General features: G+C 51.0%; 1 protein-coding gene across 2 annotated transcripts in view; it reads right to left on the reverse strand.

Annotated features, from left to right (window-relative positions):
- Positions 1-2023: 2023 nt before the first annotated feature.
- Positions 2024-20667, reverse strand: part of SPATC1 (spermatogenesis and centriole associated 1) — a 34411-nt gene continuing 15767 nt past the window's right edge. The window contains exons 3-6 of one of the 2 annotated variants that reach the window (XR_015733621.1): positions 8726-11920; positions 7059-7083; positions 2942-3081; positions 2024-2422 (exon numbers count right to left, since the gene is read on the reverse strand). Coding sequence is in view for 1 of the 2 variants with exons in the window: in XM_060682153.2 (XP_060538136.2) it covers positions 2093-2422; positions 2942-3081; positions 8726-11920 (3665 nt within the window). In the remaining variant the exon portion in view is untranslated. The remainder of the gene's footprint in view (positions 2423-2941; positions 3082-7058; positions 7084-8725; positions 11921-20667) is intronic. The other variant, XM_060682153.2, reaches the window with a different exon arrangement.

The raw sequence follows: 20667 nt of genomic DNA on the forward strand, positions 1-20667 counted from the left end.
AAGAGCAACAAAGAGGATTAGGGGGCTGAAGACTAAAACATACGAAGAACGCTGGCAGGAGTTGAGTATGGCCAGTCTAGAGAAAAGAAGGACTGGGGGACATGATAGCAGTCTTCCAATAGGAGGGGGTCAATTTATACTCCAAAGCACCAGAGGGCAGGACAAGAAACAATGGATGGAAACTTATCAAAGAGAGAAGCAAGCTAGGAATTTCCTGACAGTGAGAAAAATTAATCAGCGGAACGGCTTCCCTCCAGAAGTTGTGGCTACTCCATCACTGGAGCTTTTTAGGAAGAGAGTGGACAGCCATTTGTCTGAAATGATAGAGGGTCTCCTGCTTGACTGGGGGGTTGGACTAGAAGACCTCCAAGGCCCCTTCCAATGTTCTGTTATTCTTGTGCTGAATTTGCCCACTGGAATTTTCTTACCAGAATGGCAAACTCTTGGCTACCCTGTATTTTGTTACCAAGTTTGGGGAAGTCACTGCTCAGTTGGTTACTTCATGGTAGAAATTGCTATCCTGTATTTCAGCCTTCCAAAGGGTGGGCCGCTCCCCTAATTGAGCCACCGGGAACCAAAATGGCCACTTTCCCTCAGCATTTCCCAGGCAAGCCCTCCCATCCCCCGTTCTCCCCTTTCTTTCAAAGACTTGGCTGGGGCTCCTTGGGTGGACTATTCAGGGTTCTTGCTTTTTTTTTTTTCCCTTCCAGAAGTAAAATGAGATGAGGCTGTTGATCAGGATTCTGATAATTCTGATGATTGGTCCAAAGATTCTTATGTTGAAATGGCAAAAATAAAATTCAGGCCTTTGGAGTTGTGGAAACTTTGATAAAGAAGCCACAAGTTTACAGGGCTGTGAAGGTGTGATCATAACCACAGGACGTGTCATGGCAGCCTGGTTTGGAGGAGGAGGAGGAGGAATTGGAACTGGGACTGTCCAACAGGGATGGCAAGTCTCCCTTGGCACGTTAAGAGAGGCCAGGGGCTAAGGACGATGCTGTCCTGGGCCCCTCAGTCATGGGAGGAAGTGGTTGACCAGACGGAGAGCTGCCTGCCTTCCCAGACACAGGGGAGGATTGGCTGCTGGCAATTGGTCGTGATTTGCTCCATTCCCAAACGCCCCATAGGTGACCAAACACTTTTTCGGCCGGACGGAGAAATGATGGAGACTCAAAGCTTCGTGTGCTTGCAAAGGGGATGGTTTAAATTGGAGTGATTAGCTCCATTTCAAAGTGTCCTCTTTGCAAGCAGACAAAGCTTTGTCTCCCTCTGGAGGAAAAGGGTGCAGCAGAACCAGGCGGAGGGAGAGGCGATCGCAACGCACCACCCACTCCGTCCCACCATCTCTTGGCTTGCTTGCAGCCATGCCAAACAAGTACCCGCACGGGGTGTCGGGATCACCTGCCTCCCCCATCCCCCATGCCTCTACCTCCACCTGCTGCTGGTGCCGCTGTGCAAGCCTCCCACCAGCTTCCACCCCTTCCACCAGGCCGGGAGAAGACAGACGACCCAGATGTGCTGCACGGAGTCAGGCAGCTGTGCAGCATATCTGGGTCGTCTGTCTTCTCCCCCCCTGCCTCTGCCTCTACACTCGGACTTCTTGGTATTTGCGCCGCACCAAGGGGCTGGTGGGCTGCGGTTGCTACCCTGCGTGCCCGCCACCTCTCTTGCTGGCCATGCCCTTCCCCGCGGGAAAATTTTCAGGGTAGGGCTTATATTAGGCAGGCTAGGGCTTGTTTTCAGGGAAACACGGTAAGTGAAACGTAGAAACCTATATATGCTTGTTTCAAAATGCATTTGGGGTTCTTCCAATCTTATGGAAGGACCCACCTTTGTTCCATGCTAAATAAATGTGTTACCTAGAGAGAAAACCTGGACTCTGCCTCTTTGTTTGTGCCGAGCCACACCTGGCTTCCCTGCTTAACAAGGGGCCCAGACTGGTCCCCTCCCAACAAGGTGACTCATGGGCTAGATTTAGGCTGGTGGGCAATGGACCCTGCAGGATTCCCCAAGAGGGCACATGTTGCATTTCGCAGATGTTTTATTGCGCTTGTGGTGGATGCGAGACAGGAAGGGGGCGGAGGCAGCTTGATCACCAGATGAAAAGGGGCTTCCCATCGGCCTGGGACAGCTGTCGGAGGCAGTTGAGCAGGATCAGGCAGTCGGCCACCTTGTCCTGGGGAACCACGCTGACTATCACCTCGTGCAGGTAGTTTGGATCATTGTACAGCTGAGCTTCGGAGCCTGTGGCGTCGGGACGTTCACGGAGGATGCCGTAGGTGTTCACAATGTGCTCTGTGAACTGGGGGTGGAAGGTGGGGTTGTAGTTCTGCGGCTTCAAGCGGTTCATGATTTCATTGTAGCGGTCCATCATGGCTGACCGCTGTTCTGGGGTCAGGGGGTTGACGGTGTCATTTTCAGCCTGCGGGAAAAAAAGGCACATCTTCAGTCTCCTTCTCTTCCTCATCTGTGGGGCGCTCAAGATCGGCTGCCCAGAGCCCACTCTGCCCCTCGGGAGCAGGCAGGAGACCAGGCACCGGTGCTGACGGCGGTAACCTCACAGCCATGGAAATCCTGAAGTTGTCTGGCACTCAGGCGCTGCTGATCCAAGGAGATCCCAAGGTTCCCTGCAGGGCCAGATGTCCTGGCACACCTGCATTCTTAAGATGCGATCTCCAGGCATCAGCTCTACTGCCAGTTTTTAGTGCTCCTTGCCAGCTTCCTGTTTCTGTCCCTCACCCCAACTGAGGTAACCCACGGCTGACCTGGGCAGCACGTTAATAGCCCAAACCTTTGTCCTCCCAATAATCCTGTAAAGCCCACTCTGGGTGTTACGTAGACCTTGGAGTGGTGTGAGTTTGACACCGACTACTAAGTGAGATTTCAGGCCCGCCTCCTGACAACGGAAGGTGGAAGGGCAAAGTGCCCACCAATGTCTCACCTGCATTATTTTCTCAGGGATGTTGCCAACGGTGAAGCCGTAGAGACGGACCCGGTCGGGGAAGATGCTGGAGAGGATCCGTCGGTCCAGCTGGAAGGCCACCTCCCCCACGATACGTTCAAAGGTTGCAGCCTTGGAATCTGAGGAGACCAGAATCCCCGGTCAGCCTGAGAGGCCCCCCTCGCCTTCTTCCTGGCCTGGCCAAAGGGCTCTCTCCCACTGGGGTCGGGTTGAATTTCTTGACCTGAGTTTAGGGCCAGCTGAGTCCGGATCGAGTTTGGGTGGTTCACGATATGGCAGGACAGGATTTAAAATGCAGCAGGCAGGGATTAGTGGGCAAACGGGGTGTGGGTGTGGGTGTACCTCGTCATCCGGGAAACCCTTTGCAGAGAGGTCAAGTTGGACTCTAGCGACCAAAGGGTAGTCTCCACTTATGACCGTAATGCAGCTTGGAACTTCTGTGGTAAACCTTGACTGTCATAAGACGAGACACCCACATGACCAATCCAATTTTATGACCGTTGGGGGGGCAGTCGTTAAGCGAACACAGCAATCATAGAGTCCATTCATTCCTATGGGCTTTTTGCTAGAAACGATGATGAATTGTGGTCACTTGACCACAGAACACTGCAGTTGGCCGTAAAAGTGAGTCCGTTGCCTGGCACACAAAATGTGATGGGGGGGGGTTTGCTGCTATCAAAGCTCTAGAACCAAGTGGAAGTAACTTTTGGGGTGGGGGGATCCATTGTAACTGAGTTGTCGCTAAGCAAGCAGTTCTTAAGCAAGGACTCCCTGTGTTTGCTATTTGCGTATCCTGCCGCCCCTGGGGAATGGGCTCAGAGGGAGCTTGGGAATTCGTGGCCACCAAGGCAATCGTGGCTGTTCCACTCACCACGGAGGCCACGGGTCAGGCATCTGCCCTGGGGCGCTGGCAACGTGATCTGGAGCTGGTCGGGCTCCCTTGCCATGGACAGATAGTTTCCTGATGGCTCTGGAGTGCTCTCTGGTCAGCCCTCCCCACGGGGTGCCCTTGAGGGCCAGGTAGGATGGGTTTTGAAATGTGGGTTTTGTAGTAGTTGCACAGGCTAACATGGGTTTTCTTGTATTTTACATTTGCCTTTTTCAAATGTATCAAATACCTCTGCCAAGTCCTGGTTTATCAAAGAAAGGCCTTAGTTCTTCTTGAAGATTAAGGCTCGTTGCACGTTATTAGCAATACATTTGTAAAAGGCAAATTTAAAATACAAGAAAACTAATCTTAGTTAGCCAGTGCAATAGTACTATAGAACCCATATTGCAAGTATTACACAGTCCATCCTGAATAGCCCTCACTGAGTCCTGGAAGGAGCTTAGGGTTAGGCTTCCTGGGGCTCTGAAGCGTGGCTGATGGCATGAGGCTCAGGTTGCTGTGTGGGGTGAGAGCAGGGGTGAAATGCTCCCGGTTCGGACTGGATCGCCCGATCTGGTAGCAATGGCGGCAGGTGCTTTGGAGAACCGGTAGCAAAAATCCCTGCCCCCCCCCATGCCCAGCTGAGCCACACGATCATCAAAGGCTTTTTTTTTTACTTTTAAAAGCATTTTTTCTACAACCTCTGAAGAGGTTGTAGAAAAAAATGCTTTTAAAAGAAAAAAAAAAAGTTGGCCACGCCCACCCAGTCACATTACCCACCACCAAGCCACGCCCACAGAACCGGCAGTAACAAATTTTACATTTCACCACTGGGTGAGAGGGTGACCTGGGCCATGGGTCGGCTTGCATCCAGTGCCTCCTTATGCCCGGGGGTCTCAGAGCATCTCCTGGTTTTCTGAGGAGCTCCAGGTGATGGAAAGGCATGAGAGACACCTGGAACGCTGCAGAACAAAGCAAAGGGTGGACCTGGCCCAGCTCAGGCCTTCTTTAAAGACTACTAGTGACAGTGAAGCAGGGTCATTCTGTGTCCAGAGGGAGCCGGCCGATGGCTCTGTTTAGGGTGACTGGATCCTTCCTGGGCAGGAGGGCTATCAGATCCTCCAACCCAAGTCAGTGGGGTTCACTCAGAGTTGCAATTCAGCTGCCTGAGGGTGGTTTGCTGGGTGACCTGAGAATTTCAAATTTTTTGGCTCTGATGACATGTACAAGACCTCATGAGAACAACCTGGGCTAGTGGTTAAGGCACCAGGCTAGAAACGGGGACAATGAGTTCTAGTCTCGCCTTAGCCATGAAATCCAGCTGGGTGACTTTGGGCCAGTCACTCTGCCTTAGCCCACAATCTCCAGATCAGATGACAAACCGATTGGTCAACTCCTATTGCAACCAATGGATCAACCCATTCAAAAAAGTGGGCCCTGCACTTGCAGGAAAATGCTGGGAAGAAAAAGAGGAGGAGGAGGAAGCATGCAGGCTCCTCAGAACTATGAAGCTCAGCCATCTCTGACCCTCCAAGTGGAATTAAGTTCTCGCAGCAGCTGGCAGGGGGGTTGGTATCTTATTGGGTTGGGAATATTTACTGTTGATGATTATGCTATAAGCAGCCCAGAGTCACTTTGTAGCAAGATGGGCGGCAAATAAATTTAATAATATATAACGTAAAACTCTGTCGCTGCAGAAGGGGAGTTTTCTTCTGCCCTGAAGGTCTACCCTTCTTTAAGAGACCCTCCCTGAACCCAGCCCATCTGGGCCCGGTTGCAGCACCGAAGCAGCAGCATTAACTGTGGCTGCCAGGTTCCTCTGGAGACCTAGGACAGGGGTGGGGGATTCCACCTCCCGGCCCTCTTTGATCTCTCAGCAGCCTTTAACGCTGTCACTCGCGGGCCCTTCTGGGCCACTGGGGGTTGGCAACAGGGGCATCGTGTTGCAGCTCCTTTCTCCCGGGCCAATTCCAGCCATGGCCAGAACTCCCCCTGACCACCTGTATCATCTCCAGAGGCTGCTGGGTGAGGCAGCTGGTCAGCCTGGGCTGAGTCATCGATTGCTGGGGATGCGTCTCCACCCCAGGCTGACCAACCAACCAAAGTCAATGAGCTCCTTTCCCAGCGCCTGGAGGCGGTGGGAGTCTGGGTGGTGGAGAGAGGCTTGTCTTCTGGGATCCTGGGGGTCGCCCATCTTTAGATCTGTGTGGGGATCGCTCCCCAAGTCAGTGTGCCGTTTGGTGGACCTCTTGTGGCTCCTGCTGGAAGAGCAGATGGCAACGGGAGCCAAGAGGGCTTTGGGCATACATTGGGCCTATTCCTTGAACGGGTGGCATCGCTCGTCCAGACTACTGTAACAGAGTCCACAGGAACACGCACAGAAGTGGCAAAATGCAGGGGCGTGGGCAGTTTGGGGTCTTTCTCATTGCACCCACATAACCCCACTGCCCCATTAGCTGCCCTGGCTCCCAGGATGCAACTTAGGCTGCTGGTTATCAGCTATCAAGCCATCCAGAACATGGTCAGATTTCTTGTGGGACCACCTCTCTCCCCACCCGCACTGTTTCTGCCTGCCCCACCAGTCTTAACATACGGCGCCGTGCCAGGTCCTTTCTATCAAGCGATGCCCTCTTGCTGGGCCTGGGAGTCGAGCCTTCTCGGGGGCAGCACCTGTCTCATGGAGACCTGGGTGGCCTTTCAGAAGACAAGGCTTCCCCAGGCATTTAATCAGGTGCTTGGGGGAGCTCAGCTGTTCCTCCAATCGTTTTGTTTACAAGGGGGGTTCTTGTTTATCCGTAGGGGCCAAGGGCTGTCTGCTGCTGGGAAGAGGGCCCATGTGCTAGTCACCCACAGCCTCCTTGCACCCCAAGGCCCTGCCCCCTTGCTCTGCCACCCCAGCTGTGCGTCGCCCTCTTCTTCCTCCAGCTGCTGAGGAGGGGTGCCAGCCTGGCCCCTTGCCAGGCAGCCTCTGGGCTGGACCTCACAGGAACCCACTAAAGTTGACCTTGGGAGGAAAGCTTGGTCAGCCACCGAGCAAGAAGCCCACGAAGGATGGCTCAGGAGGGGCAGCCATGGGGGCCGGGGCCAAAAGGGTATAGATTTGGGGGGAGGGAAGAGAGGCGGAGGGAGGTTGAAGCAATCCTGTGGTGGGGGTGGGCTGCCAAGTACCCAAATTTTGATCACGTGACCGGTCGCTAATGGAAACCACAACTGTGCTGGTGAACTTACTTCAGATTTCGTTTGCTTTACAGACCTGTGAAGTAAATGCGAGGATCGGTCATAAAAGTTGCAACTGCGAACGGTTCCTAAAGGTGGCGGGCCCTGAACGAAGACCCCCTGCCTTCTGCGGGAGCCCCACTTAGAATCAATCAATGGCCATGGCTCCAAGCATGGCAAAGGGCCCCGGGGGAAATCCTCTGGCCAGGATTAAGCTAAGCAAACCCCTTGATGTATCTCTTGAATATCGTTTTCTCTGCCATTCGCCTGGCAAATGGCTCTCTGGGTCATTTGCCATAGATTTTTCTGCCAAAATGAAAACCATAATTTAAAAGACCACCTTTTTTAAAAGGGTGGGGGGGAGGAAAAGAGAAAGGGCCTCTTGGAAGTTCTGGCTGAAAAGATTTTGGTGATTTGGTCCTGAGGCTCCCTTTCCTTTTGGGGAGTGGGCTGCCTCCACATGTTTGAGGGATACGAGAAGGGGGACAGGGATGTCAGCTGTGGCTTCTGGGCTGCATTTCCCCATCACCCATTTCAGGTTTTCTCAGAGATGTTGGCTGTGTTCCTTGCAGGCTAGAAGGTGCTTTTGATGGGTCCAAGGGGCACTGCCCCCCAGGGGTTCTCCACCTCATCTTCCTCAGCCACAGCCCCCGTTCTCCTGGCCTCCTCTTTTGGCTCACCTGTCTGGGGAACCAGCTTAGCCCCTCCTTCCAAAGGAATTCTCCCTGACTGATGGTAGCCCCCCCCCATTCCTCCCTGGTTGCCTTCTTCCTAGGCTCAGAGAGAGGGACTGGCCCCAGATCACCACCGGCCTGTGTGTCTAAGGCAGGAGAAGAGCACCCCATCTCCCAAGTTTTAGCCTGGCGCCTTGAAGAGGTCTCCCTAGAGATCTGGTGTGGACCCATAGCTTTGTCCCCTTAGACCTAATGGAGGGCTTCAGGCAAAGTCCAGGGGAAGCCCACCTGAAAGCAAAGACAGCTGTTGCTACACATAGGACGCCTGCCATGTTCTCAGGGGAAAAATCTTACCTGGCCAAGCTGAAAGGTGTGCCACATATTATAACTTACAACAAACTATGGGGAGAGCCCCTCTGGCCCTCGGGATTGCCCCGGGCAGCCTCTGGAAAGCTGACCCATCTGACGGGCACATCTGTGTATCAGAAAGCCTGATTCCCAGGGTTCATGGTAGGCGGAGAGAGGAAAGTTGGCCATTTGCCATAGGGGAATGGTCCAAAAACAGGAAAGGAAGTCCAGCCTTTCCTAGGACTGGCAGGATATTCCAAATACTTGGATCTGTGCTGCCCCAGGATGAGGCTGGGCGGATGTCCAGGGACCTCTCGGTCACTCTCAGAGGCCTGAAGGCAGTCTGATTGGGGAGGGGGCCTTGAAGCCTCCAGGGGGCAGCCCCAGTGGGCTGGCATGGCTGGGCAGAGAGGGAGAGGGGTCTGCAGGTGAACTGAGCTCTACCTGCCCAAAAGTGGCAGGGAATCGTTTGCTAAGAGGGGAGGCCCAAAGGAGCCCCATGCACTTCTGCTCTGGCCTTTTTCCCTGCAGCCCAGAGAGCTGGTCCAGCCCTCCCCCCCCCAGCCTTGAGCAGTTAGGCTGAACCTGGCAGAGGCACACTGGGTGCAGTGGGGCTAGGGGGAGCCCGGTCTTCCCCCTCCCTCCACAGACTCTTACCTCTGCCCATGGCAGTGCCTTGTGTGCGGCGATCGCTCTTCTCAGTGGGTTCCGGGCTGACGGCTGGGCTCAGCATGGGGCTGGGCAGCATGGGTGACGTGATGGGTCTTGGGCCTAAGGCTGGGGTGGGTGAAGTGGCCAGTGGGGAGAACTGGATGGGCGATGGGACACAAATGGTGCCAGGAGAGCCAGCTGGACCTAATGGGCTGAAGAGGCTGGAGGGGCCACTGGAGAATAACGGGCTGCCTGAGCTGGTGGGGCTGGCTGGGACCATTGGCCCGTAGAGGCTGGAGACGTAGCTGGCCGGGAACATGGGCCCATAGAGGCTGGATGTGTCAGGGGAACTGGCTGGGGGCACAACTCCAAAAGGGCTACAGGCCCCCAGGGAGCTATAGGGACTGGGGATTGTGCCGAGTGAAGAGTCTGGGACCAGTGAGCTGAAGACGCTGTTGCCACTGGAGGCGGTTGTGCCAGACATTGGAGTCATTGGGCCACCAGAGAAGGTCATTGGGCTTCCTGGCGCCATCGGCCCATAGAGGCTGGACATATCAGGGGATCCTGGAGCCAGCGGGAAGAAAGGGCTGCCAGTGGGAGTGCCACCCATGCCAGAGCTGCCAGGGCTGAATGGACTGCAGGGGCCCAGCTGGGAGAAAGTGCCAGATGGGGAATAGGGAGAAAATTGGCCAGGACTGTAGGGGGCGCAATAAGGGTCCCCCCCGAGATTATAGATATCCCCAGGGAAGCGTAAATAGCGGGAGGGCTGTGTCGGGGAGATGCTTGGCATGGCAGGCAACTGGGGCTTCCCAGGGTCAGATCCCATGGAGAAGATGTCAGAGGAGAACTGGGAAAAGGGGTCACCGACAGGGGGTGGAAGCTGCAAACCGCCATAAGAATCCCAGGAGGGGACCATGTAGGAAGGGGGGCAAGGGCCAGAGGGACTGGAGAGGGAGCCGCTGAGGTAATTGGCCCCCTGGATGGGCTGGATGGGGCTTGAAGCCTCGATGGGCTGGAAGGGCTGCTGCTGGGTGGGGAGGGACATTGACACGTCCCTGCCACAGATGGGCTTAGGACTGAAGGCGGAGCTGAGCTGGGAGAGCAGCTGAGTGGAGGGCAGGCTGCTGCCGAAGACGGAGGTGAGGTGCGACAGGTTCTGCGTGCTGGGCGCCTCGGGAGTGCCTTGAGGGAAGGAGACCATCCCCCCTTCCTGGCCAGAAGTGGGCTTCATGTAGATGGAGGGCAGCTGGGAGGGGTACTGTGGGCTGGGCAGCTCGGGGCCGCCTAGAATAGTGGGGAAGGTGAATATCCTCTGTCTTTGCCTAACAGTGGGCTTCATGTAGATGGAGGGCAGCGTGCCAGAGAGCTCAGGGCTGCCTGGAACGCTGGGGAAGGTGAATATCCTCCCTCCTTGCCTAGCAATGGGCTTCATGTACATGGAGGGCAGCGGGGACTGCATGCTGGACAGCTCGGGACTGCCTGGAGAGCTGAAGTAATTGGCCCCCTGGATGGGCTGGATGGGGCTTGAAGCCTCGATGGGCTGGAAGGGCTGCTGCTGGGTGGGGAGGGACATTGACACGTCCCTGCCACAGATGGGCTTAGGACTGAAGGCGGAGCTGAGCTGGGAGAGCAGCTGGGTGGAGGGCAGGTTGCTGCCGAAGACGGAGGTGAGGTGCGACAGGTTCTGCGTGCTGGGCGCCTCGGGAGTGCCTTGAGGGAAGGAGACCATCCCCCCTTCCTGGCCAGAAGTGGGCTTCATGTAGATGGAGGGCAGCTGGGAGGGGTACTGTGTGCTGGGCGCCTCGGGAGTGCCTGGAATGCAAGGAAAGGGGAAAGCAGCAGCAGCCTGGGTAGGGCTAAGGAAGGCGGAGGGCAGCTGGGAGAGTAGCTGAGTGGAGGGCAGGCTGCTGCCGAAGACGGAGGTGAGGTGCGACAGGTTTTGCGTGCTGGGCGCCTCGGGAGTGCCTGGAATGCAAGAGAGGGGGAAAGTGCCCCCTCCCTGCCCAGCAGAAGCAGCCTGGGTAGGGCTAAAGAAGGCGGAGGGCAGCTGGGAGAGCAGCTGGGTGGAGGGCAGGCTGCTGCCGAAGACGGAGGTGAGGTGCGACAGGTTTTGCGTGCTGGGCGCCTCGGGAGTGCCTGGAATGCAAGAGAGGGGGAAAGTGCCCCCTCCCTGCCCAGCAGAAGCAGGCTGGGTAGGGCTAAGGAAGGCGGAGGACAGCTGGGAGAGCAGCTGGGTAGAGGGCAGGCTGCTGCCGAAGACGGAGGTGAGGTGCGACAGGTTTTGTGTGCTGGGCGCCTCGGGAGTGCCTGGAATGCAAGAGAGGGGGAAAGTGCCCCCTCCCTGCCCAGCAGAAGCAGGCTGGGTAGGGCTAAGGAAGGCGGAGGGCAGCTGGGAGAGCAGCTGGGTGGAGGGCAGGCTGCTGCCGAAGACGGAGGTGAGCTGTGACAAGTTTTGCGTGCTGGGCGCCTCGGGAGTGCCTGATATGCCAGGGATGGAGTATGTTCCCCTTCCTTGCCCAGCAGTGGGCCCGGTGGGGCTGCAGAAGACAGAGGGCAGCTGGGAGAGCTGTTGGATGCTGGGGAGCTCGGCGCTACCAATGTTCCAGCTGGGCATCCCTTCATCACAGGGGATGGAATACGTCCCCCTTCCTTGCCCAGCAGTGGGCCCGGTGGGGCTGCCGAAGACAGAGGGCAGCTGGGAGAGCTGCTGGATGCTGGGGAGCTCGGCGCTACCAATGTGCCATTTGGGCATCCCTTCATCACAGGGGATGGAATACGTCCCCCTTCCTTGCCCAGCAGTGGGCCCGGTGGGGCTGTAAAAGACAGAGGGCAGCTGGGAGAGCTGCTGGATGCTGGGGAGCTCGGAGCTAGCAATGTGCCATTTGGGCATTCCCCCTCCAGGGCTGGGGATGGAGAACGTCCCCCCTCCAGGGCTGGGGATGGAGTACGTCCGCCCTCCAGCGCTGGGGATGGAGTACGTCCCCCTTCCCTGCCGGGCAGCAGGAAGGTTGGGCAGGCTGCTGCCAGGCAAGACTGAGGTGAGCTGGGTGCTGGGAAGGTCGGGCAGACTAGTTGGTGCGAGGAGGGGAACCCCTGCAGATGTAGATGGCAGGTGAGGGTGCCATGGGATGGGGCACTCAAAGCAGTAGCCCCGTGGGACGATTGAGCTGCCGCTGCTCCGCTGAGAAGCACCGCCAACACCTGCAAGAGGGAGAGAGAGAAGGAGGTGGTAGCATCTAATAGGGGACAGGAAACGGCCGTTATCCTCCTCCCCCCCCCCCCGCTTAATTTGGGAAAGCCAAGTTATCTTCTCAGCGGGAACACAATTTTTCCTTTATTCATTCAGTAACTGTTTGAAGTTAAAACTGTGCTGAAAAAAGGAGTTATGAATGGTCCTTGAAGATACAGCTACTTTAATGCGCCCGTGGTCACATGATCAAAATTGAGATCCCTCCCCTCGCACTTACAACTGCAAGGGTGGGAGAGTGGTTAAGGCACCATACCAGAAACCAGGAGACGGTGCATTCTAGTTCCACCTTTGCCATGAAAACTCTCTCTCTCGCAGAACAGTCCAACTTCACAGGGTTGTTGTTGTGGGGGAGGAGGAGCATATGTTTGGTGCCTGGGCATGGAATGAGGCAGCTCGGCTGTGGTGAGCTGGCTGTGGCAAGTTGGCCATGGCGAATTGTCACAGACCCTGTGTGATGACCCGGGGCAAGGCATAGAGGCAACATAGTCAGCTGATAGTTTAAACTGCCCCCTTTATTCCCCCCAATGCTCCCATGTTTATGGCAAATCCCAGAGCAAAGTGATCACACACACACACACACACACACACACTCCCACAGCCTCTGGCCGTAAGTACTGTGAGCACAATGGCTGCAAAGCAAGAAATCCAGCGGGGCAAGGGAACAAGGCAATGGTTACAGGAAGCAAAGGAACAAGGCAATTAATCCAGGAAGCAAGAAATAAAGCAAGAAGTCCAGGGAAGTTCAAAGGTAGGCAACAGCAAACAATACTCCATGAATTCAGTGTTTGTTCCCGACAAATGCTCCTCCCCCTAGTGTCTCCTTTTTTCCCAAATTTTAAAAAGTTTTTATTCAATATATTAAAATTTCCATTTTTATATAAAGTGTGTTGTCTGAGTACAATTAACTTTGAGAAATAGTAATCAGTAATAACAATAATATTCATAACATCAATATTAATCACATAATAGTAATATTTGTTTTTCCATTTTAACATAAAATTAACCCTTCTCTTATATTTCCATATTTCTAACTTCTGTTTTTATTGGCTAGCCATTGATAAAACGAGTCCCATGTTAAAAAGTATTCAGCTTCTTACTTTTCCTTAATTTTAAGAGTTAATCTATCCATTTCTGCACATTCTAATTTTTTTATTATATTTTCCTCTGTAGGGATCTCTTCACTTTTCCATTGTTGCACAAATACAATTCTAGCTGCAGTTAGCATGTGTAAAATTAAATATGTATTGCCTTTATTATATTTTTCCAGTAGGATGCCCAACAAGAATATTTCTGGTTTCAGATCTATATGTTGCTTTATCATTTTTTCAACTATGTATGTATTTTTGTCCAATATTTTTTTGCCTTTGGGCATGTCCACCACATATCTGACCGTGCACAGTTAAGATCCTTCACATGAAAAGGGTGAACTTAAATTGAAACAAAACTTAGAAGATCAGGGAATTAAGATAGATTGGTTTTCATACATGCAAATACTTTCCAGATATCGAGAAGACTTTAAACAAGAAGGTATTTATAGTGTTTTGACTGGTTTAGACAAGATATTAATTAATATTAATTAATATTAATTAATATTAATGACCAGATAATTAAAAAGCTATATGGATATTTACTTGAAGCAAAGCTGGAAGAAGAACAAGATAAAGAATCAATGATTGCATGGGGAAAATTTTTTGGTTATAGTATTGATTTAGAGAAATGGCAAAAATTGTGGTTATATAATTATAAAATGTCAATGTCAACAGCATATAAAGAGAATTTGTATAAGATGTTTTACAGGTGGCATCTACCCCCAACGAGAATAGCCAGGATGTTTAAGAATAAATCGGAGAAATGTTGGAAGTGTCATCAAACTCCAGGATCGTATTACCATATGTGGTGGACATGCGTGGAAGCAAGATTTTGGACTAAAATACATACGTGGTTAGAAAAAATGACAAAGAGACATATTGACTTTAAACCAGAAATATTTTTATTAGGAATCTTACCAGAGATGTTTAATAAAGAATTACAATACTTAATTGTGAACATTTTAACAGCAGCCAGAATTGTATTTGCCAAAAACTGGAAAGGAGAGAAGATAATTACCAATGAAGAAATTATTATGAAAATGTTGGACTGTGCTGAAATGAGTAGATTGACATTTGAAATAAAAGAACAGGAAGATAAACAATACTATTTGATATGGGAGATATTTTATCAATGGTTTGATAAAAAAGTATGGAGATGAGATAGCATATATGAAATGTTTAAATATTTATCTTTAGTTTAAGTAAAGAATAATTGCTATATGAGGAGATTTGGAGAATTGTAAGCACGAAATGATTTTAACCGATTGAGATGCTGTCTATAATTGTTTGTAAGGATGATATTTTTATGTTATTGTTGTTCTGTTTTGTTTTGTTTTTTGTTTTTATTTTTAATCTAAAATAAAACTTTTTCAAAAAAAAAAAAAGATCCTTCACATGGTCTTATCTAGTGGAGATGGAGGCGGCGAAGTGTTCCTACTTCTCTGCCCTCATCGTGTCCACAGATAACCGCTTGGCCGCCCTGTTTAGGGTGTCACACTCCCTTTTGAATCGGGGAGTGGGGGATGACTCTATGGGGGGGCGGGCCGAGGAGTATAGTCAGCATCTGCTGAACAAGATCGCTCAGATTCGGGACGGTCTGGACTCTGACTGGGCAGGGTCAGACGAGGGAGAGACGACGGGTCTTGTCATTTGGGAAGAGTTCGATCCTGTTAGCCCTGAGGAAGTGGACAGGATCATGGGGAGGCTGAGTGCTACCACATGTTTGTTGGACCCGTGTCCCTCCTGGCTTGTTTATGCAACCCGGGAGGTTACACATGACTGGTTCCGGGCAGTGATTACTGAGTCCTTGGGTGAGGGTAGCTTTACGAGTCACAGCGTGTAGCCATCCACGGACGCGAATAAACCAGCGTGCCAAAAAGAGCTGAAAGGGGTGCTGCTGTGTTTTGATTGCATCTCGCACGGGCCATCTGAGACCCAATGTATTATTTTGGTATGCAAAAGCTTATAAAATTTTTCTTGCTGTTGGTTAGGAGCATATACTCCAATTAAAAATGTTTTTTTCCCTTCTATTAGAAATTCAATTCCAATATATCTTCCTTGAACATCTGCCTCAATTAATTTGGCTGTTAAATCTGCCCTAGGTTTATAACTATACCATTTTTCTTCTCTGGAGCAGATGCAACAAAATGTGTCCCCAATCTTGAATTTATCAAGTATTTTTGATCTATCACTCTAATATGTGTTTCTTGTAGGCAAATTACATCGTTTTTAAACTGTTTCAGATAATGAAATATTTTCTTTCTCTTTTGTGGTGAATTCAAACCATTGACATTCCAAGTCAAAAATTTAGTTACCATTCTTGGCACCTTGAAGCTTTAAGAGCGCCAGCTGAAGATCTTCCTTCACCTTTCTCTTCGGCCTTGCTCCTCCCACTGCTTCTGTTTTTGTAGCTTCTTGAGCTTTCATTTGGGTTTGCTGTAACTTTAAATCTTGTTCTTTTCGCTTTGCTGCAAGGCGAGTCTGCCTTTGATCTTTTGGTTCTTCTCTTTTTTCTACTACTTCCAAAGGTTGATCAGTAGCAAAAAATTGTAATAAAACTTCTTCAATAAGTGAGGTCTCTCCTGCAGCTTGTGGCTGTTTACTTTCCTTCTGTCCCTGTATCCCCAGCTCTTCTTTTCTTCTCATTTCCTGAGATGGTGGGCATCCGGCCTTTAATACGTTAGTATAAAAATCTCTTGCCTTCCAAATTGTGTTAAGACGATACCTTTCTCCCATATAATTCACCACCAGTCCAGCTGGAACATCCCATCTAAACTGAATCTGTTGATTTCTAAGTTCATCCACCAAGAAAGCAAACTCCTTTCTGCTTCTCAACATTTTTGGGGGAATTTCTTTCAGCACTAAAATCTCGTCCTGCAATTTGAAGTTTATTTTCATAGAAAGCTTGTAAAATTTCATTTCGGGTCCTCCTCGTAGTAAAGTAAATCACAATGTCTCTTGGCAATTGATTCTGTCTAGCAAACCAGGAATTAACACAATATATTTTGTCAATTTGTAATGAGAGATCTGCTTGTTGCTCCCCAGTTATCTTTGCAAAAGCCTCTGCGAAGATCTCTCTCAAGTTCTCTCGATTGTGTTCTCTCAGACCTCTTACTCTCAGGGCAAATTCCATTGCTCTATACTGTAAAATCACCACTTCATCATCTGCCCTATCCACCTTGGTCTGAACTTCATCCATTTTATTTTCCAAATTCAGATTAGACTGATTAATTTTTTCTACTTTTTCATCCAATAATTCAATGTGTTTTGCCAGACCCTGAAATGCCATTATTCTGAATTTGTATGACTTCTTTAATTTCAGTCATCTCTTCAGACACTCCCTTAATTTTCCCCTCTAAAAAAGAAGTTTGTTGCTTCAAAGCTTCCTGCAGAGATTCCTGTAGAACTTCCAAAGTCAATATTTGTGGGTTTGAAGTAGACAAAGATTGTAGTTTTGATGGTTGTGCTGGTGATCCTCCAGCACTTTTAAAGCCAGATTTTATTTGCTTAGAAGCCATTTTTAGCTTTCAATTTATACTTCCTACAGCAACTAAATCAATAAATCCAAATGTTTTTAAATCTTTTTTAAGTATTATAGTTTATTTAAAGTCCAAACTGTAGTCTTTCCACTTTAAATCTCTTTCTTTGTTGTAGAACCCAGTAATCTTAAACAGCCTTAGAAGCGCTAACGATGTTAACTATCACTTTCAGTATCACTTTCACTTTCACGCCCTGTTACAGTTCAGGCGCCATTTTTGCTTTCGTCTTAAAAGACTTAGAAGGAAGAAATATGGACACAGAGTTAAAGTTCAGTATTTGCAGTTGCTAGGACTCCTGTTTTTGTTCTGCTTGCTTTAAGCTTATTTTGAACCTGAATGTTGATTTCTGCTTGAAGCAGAAAAGCTTTGGATTCGGAGCTCAGTCAAACTACCAGGGAGCTCTCACCCTCCAAGCCCCAGAATTGCTCCTAGGGCTTTTGGGAAGCTCTACCTTTGTGCGGCTGCTCGCCTTCCTCTCTTCTCCTGAGGGGAAGGTTTCCAAGCTGCCAGACAGCTGATTTAAGCTGTCTTGGCGGTTTTAACGAAATCGCGGGGCTGACGATCCAAAAGGAGCATCTGTCAGCGCCTGCGGTGCCACCGGAAGTTTCAATTTGCAACTGTCTTTGACAGGAAGAATAGCTACTATAAAAATGAATATTTTGCTGAAATTATTATATTTATTTCAAACAATTCCGATAAAGCTGGAAAAAAAATACATTGAAGAATTAAATAAAATGATGTTAAGATATATCTGGCAAGGGAAAAAAGCAAGAATAAGTCTGAAAATGATGCAAAAAAACAAAGGGGGTTTTGGGTTGCCATACTGGGAGTCGTACTATCAGGCCTCTGTACTTACATGGGTGAAAGAATGGATTAGCTTGAGACACAAAAGATTACTAATTTTGGAGGGACATGATCTCCAACTGGGGTGGCATTTTATGGTATGGGAAAAACAAAATACATAGCTATTTTCAAAGACACTATATTAGAAATCCACTAATGTTAGTATGGGCAAAAATTAAAGAACAACATATTTGAAAATACCAGTCTGGCTTTCCACAATGGAGGCACTGATACATCCAAATATTATTAATATGGAAAAAATTACAAGATATAAAGATATATTAAATTAAAAGGGGGAGCTTACAACCAAGCAAGAATTGAGTAGTCAAGGGATTGATATAGCATGGTGGCCACAAGTGCAGATACAATCTCGATATGAGAAAGAAGCCAAAATGTATGATTTTTATAAAGAACTAACAGAACTAGATTAGATATTAACAGGGATGGTTACCCACAGCGTCTCCTTAAGTCTCAGTCCCCAGGTGTGTCTTGTGAAGAGGGGCGGGGCGCTCTCCTCCCGAGTTGTCAGGTCTGTCTGTGCTGTTCCCGCCTTCTCTCCACTCTCCGTGCTCGGGGATCAAGATCGGGTGGCCCTTGCTCATCACCTGAGCTCTGTCACTCCTCATGTTCACTGCTTGCCCCCTCTTGGTCATCCTGCCCCCGGTTCTTCCCTGCCTACAAGCCGTCCCAATCATGAAAGGGCTTGGCCTGACTCAGCCTGCTCCTCCCCACATTCCTCCGAAGCCAACAAAGCTGCCCCCTCAATCTCCATCGGCTCCAGCTCCGGCTCATCTTCCTTTGCAGAATCAGGCTCTGACGGGGGCATGTCACCCCACTGGGTGAGCCTGCAGCCTTGGCATTCCTGTGGTCAGTATAGAGCCTCATTTGCCAAAGGAAGGTTACCAGGCCCCGCCAGGGAGGAGACGTGGGAGGGTGAGGTGAAGCTCCCTCCATTGTCAGGCAAGGCTGGAGAGCCACCAGCAGCTCAAGGGGCAAGGGCGGAGGCAGGTCTGCCCCCTCAGCCAGTGCCTGGGCCAGCAGCCAGGGGAAGAAGACGGCAAAGCCAGCAGTGTGCAGGGCAGGCGCCATTGTGTTTGTAAGTCCTTCCATCCTTCCGAGGTGGGTAAAATGAGGACCCGGATTGTGGGGGCAATAAGCTGACTTTGTATAAAAAAGAACACCGCTGGGGGGGGGGCGCCCAAAAGCCCTACTAAACAGGTATATACAAAAGTATGAAGGCTATTGCTTAACGTATTGTAAGCCGCCTTGAGTCTCCGGAGAAGGGCGGCATATAAATCGAACCAATAAATAAATAAAGTCAAGGACTATCTGTATCAAAAGACGGAGCAACAGAGATATCAGTATCCAAGACGCCTTAGGAGACGCTGCCCATTCCCAAGAACCTCTAAGTCCCAGAAGACCAAGGAAGACCACCCGTCTGGCCATCTCCAATTCAAAAGGCTACAAGAACCGACCCCTGAGATACGGCAAGTGACAGAAGAAGAAGCAGTCAAAGGTCTAATAACAAATCTGGAGAATGACCCGTTGGAAGAGCCTCCTAGCAGACAAAGGGGCAAAGGTTCGAATAGGACATGGAGGCTCCTCCGAATGCCAGGGGACAGCCACGACATCAGATGAACCAGCCCAGGATTGTCCCTGAAACAAAACTGACCAGACCAGGACTCTCCTCCATCAGACGCAGGAGGTGAAGGCCTCTCAGGCACAGCTCTAATGCCAGGAAAGGCCAGGGACCAGTAACGAGGCCCCTGAGCTCCTTTGCAGCGCTGACCAGATCTAAAGACCAGATTGAAGGCAGATGGTCATGGAGAAACTCTGTATGGTCATGAAGAGCTGACAATGACTTGGTGGCCCCAAATCAATCTCTTTTCTTTTAGGAAATGCCCAAAGGTGAAAATATACAAACCCTCCAATCTCATTAATCATGTTTAATTCCATTGTCTTTTATAAACTGGGTATCTGCATATAACACAGGATGCAGCTGTCCAAATTCTTATGAAACATTCCTTCGTCTGTTTTACATCACATCTGTGTCACCACAATCTTCCTGGCCTGGGATTTGTTAATTTTTTAATCCAAACGGGATGGGGGGGGCTTTTTTCTGGCCCCCACACCTCACTTCAGGGACTCCCTGCATCCTCCAGAGCCCTCCCCCAGGAAAGGACCAGCTTTCCCCCCAGGGTGGAATGGCATCGGCCATTGGGAGCCCCCTGCCGGGCTTGGCAGGGGCAGAGACGCCTGGGCTCCGGATGAAAAGGGCGACACGGCAGCTAGTCTTTTCTAGACCTTTATTGCCTTTAATGGGGGTGCACAATGGGGGGGGAGGGGGTCACCAGATGAAGAGGGGCTTTCCGTCCTCCTGTGAGAGCTTCTGGAGGCAGCTCAGCAGCAGCAAGCAATCCTCCAGCATTTCAGCGGGGGCCACGCTCCTCACCACCTCCTCCAAGTGCTGGATGTTGCTGTAGGCAGCTGCCTCGGGGCTGGAGGCTTCTGGCCTCTCACGAAGGATGCCGAAGGTGTTCACCGTGCGCTCCGTCAGGCTCGGGTGGACATGGGGGTTGTAGCCCAGGGGCTTCAGGGCATCCATGACGCTGTTGTAGCGCTCCATGATGGCCTCAGACTGCTCCGGGCTCAGCTGCAGGAAGGGGTCCTTTTCTCTCTGGGAAGAGATGGGGAGCGTGAGAAGGGCAGGGGGGCAAGATGCCGGTCCTGGGGTGCCTGAGCTTCACTTGGAGTTTCCAAAGGGAGGAGAGCCCAGTAACCAGGACGGGTGGGAACCACGGCTGCCCCACTTCAGAGGGAGTCCAGCAAAGCAGCCTCTGTGGGCCGGGCAAGGGCTTGACGGAGTGCAGCCATGGGGGGCAAACTACCTGACCTACCCTGCCCCCTCTTGACTACAGAAGCTGGGGGAGATGCTTTCCCCATGTAAAGTCCCAAAGGCCACTCCAGGTGGAGTCGCGTGTGTGTGTGTGTGTGTGTGTGTGTGTGTGTGATGCGGCTGCCCAGACTGAGGGGCCTCAGCCGGGAGCCAGCTGACCCTGTCACACCCTGCAGGGCAGGGAGCATCTCCTCCTGCCCCAAAGATACCCTCCCCCAGGGGTAGGGACAGGTGCAAGAGGGGTCACTTCACCTGTGAGATTTTCTCAGGGATGTTGCGAACGGTGAAGCCATAGAGGCGGAGTCGGTCAGGGAAGATGCTGGAGAGGATGC

This window comes from Pantherophis guttatus, chromosome 3, assembly GCF_059756535.1.
Source record: "Pantherophis guttatus breed Tessera chromosome 3, ASM5975653v1, whole genome shotgun sequence".
Classification (NCBI taxonomy): Eukaryota; Metazoa; Chordata; class Lepidosauria; order Squamata; family Colubridae; genus Pantherophis; species Pantherophis guttatus.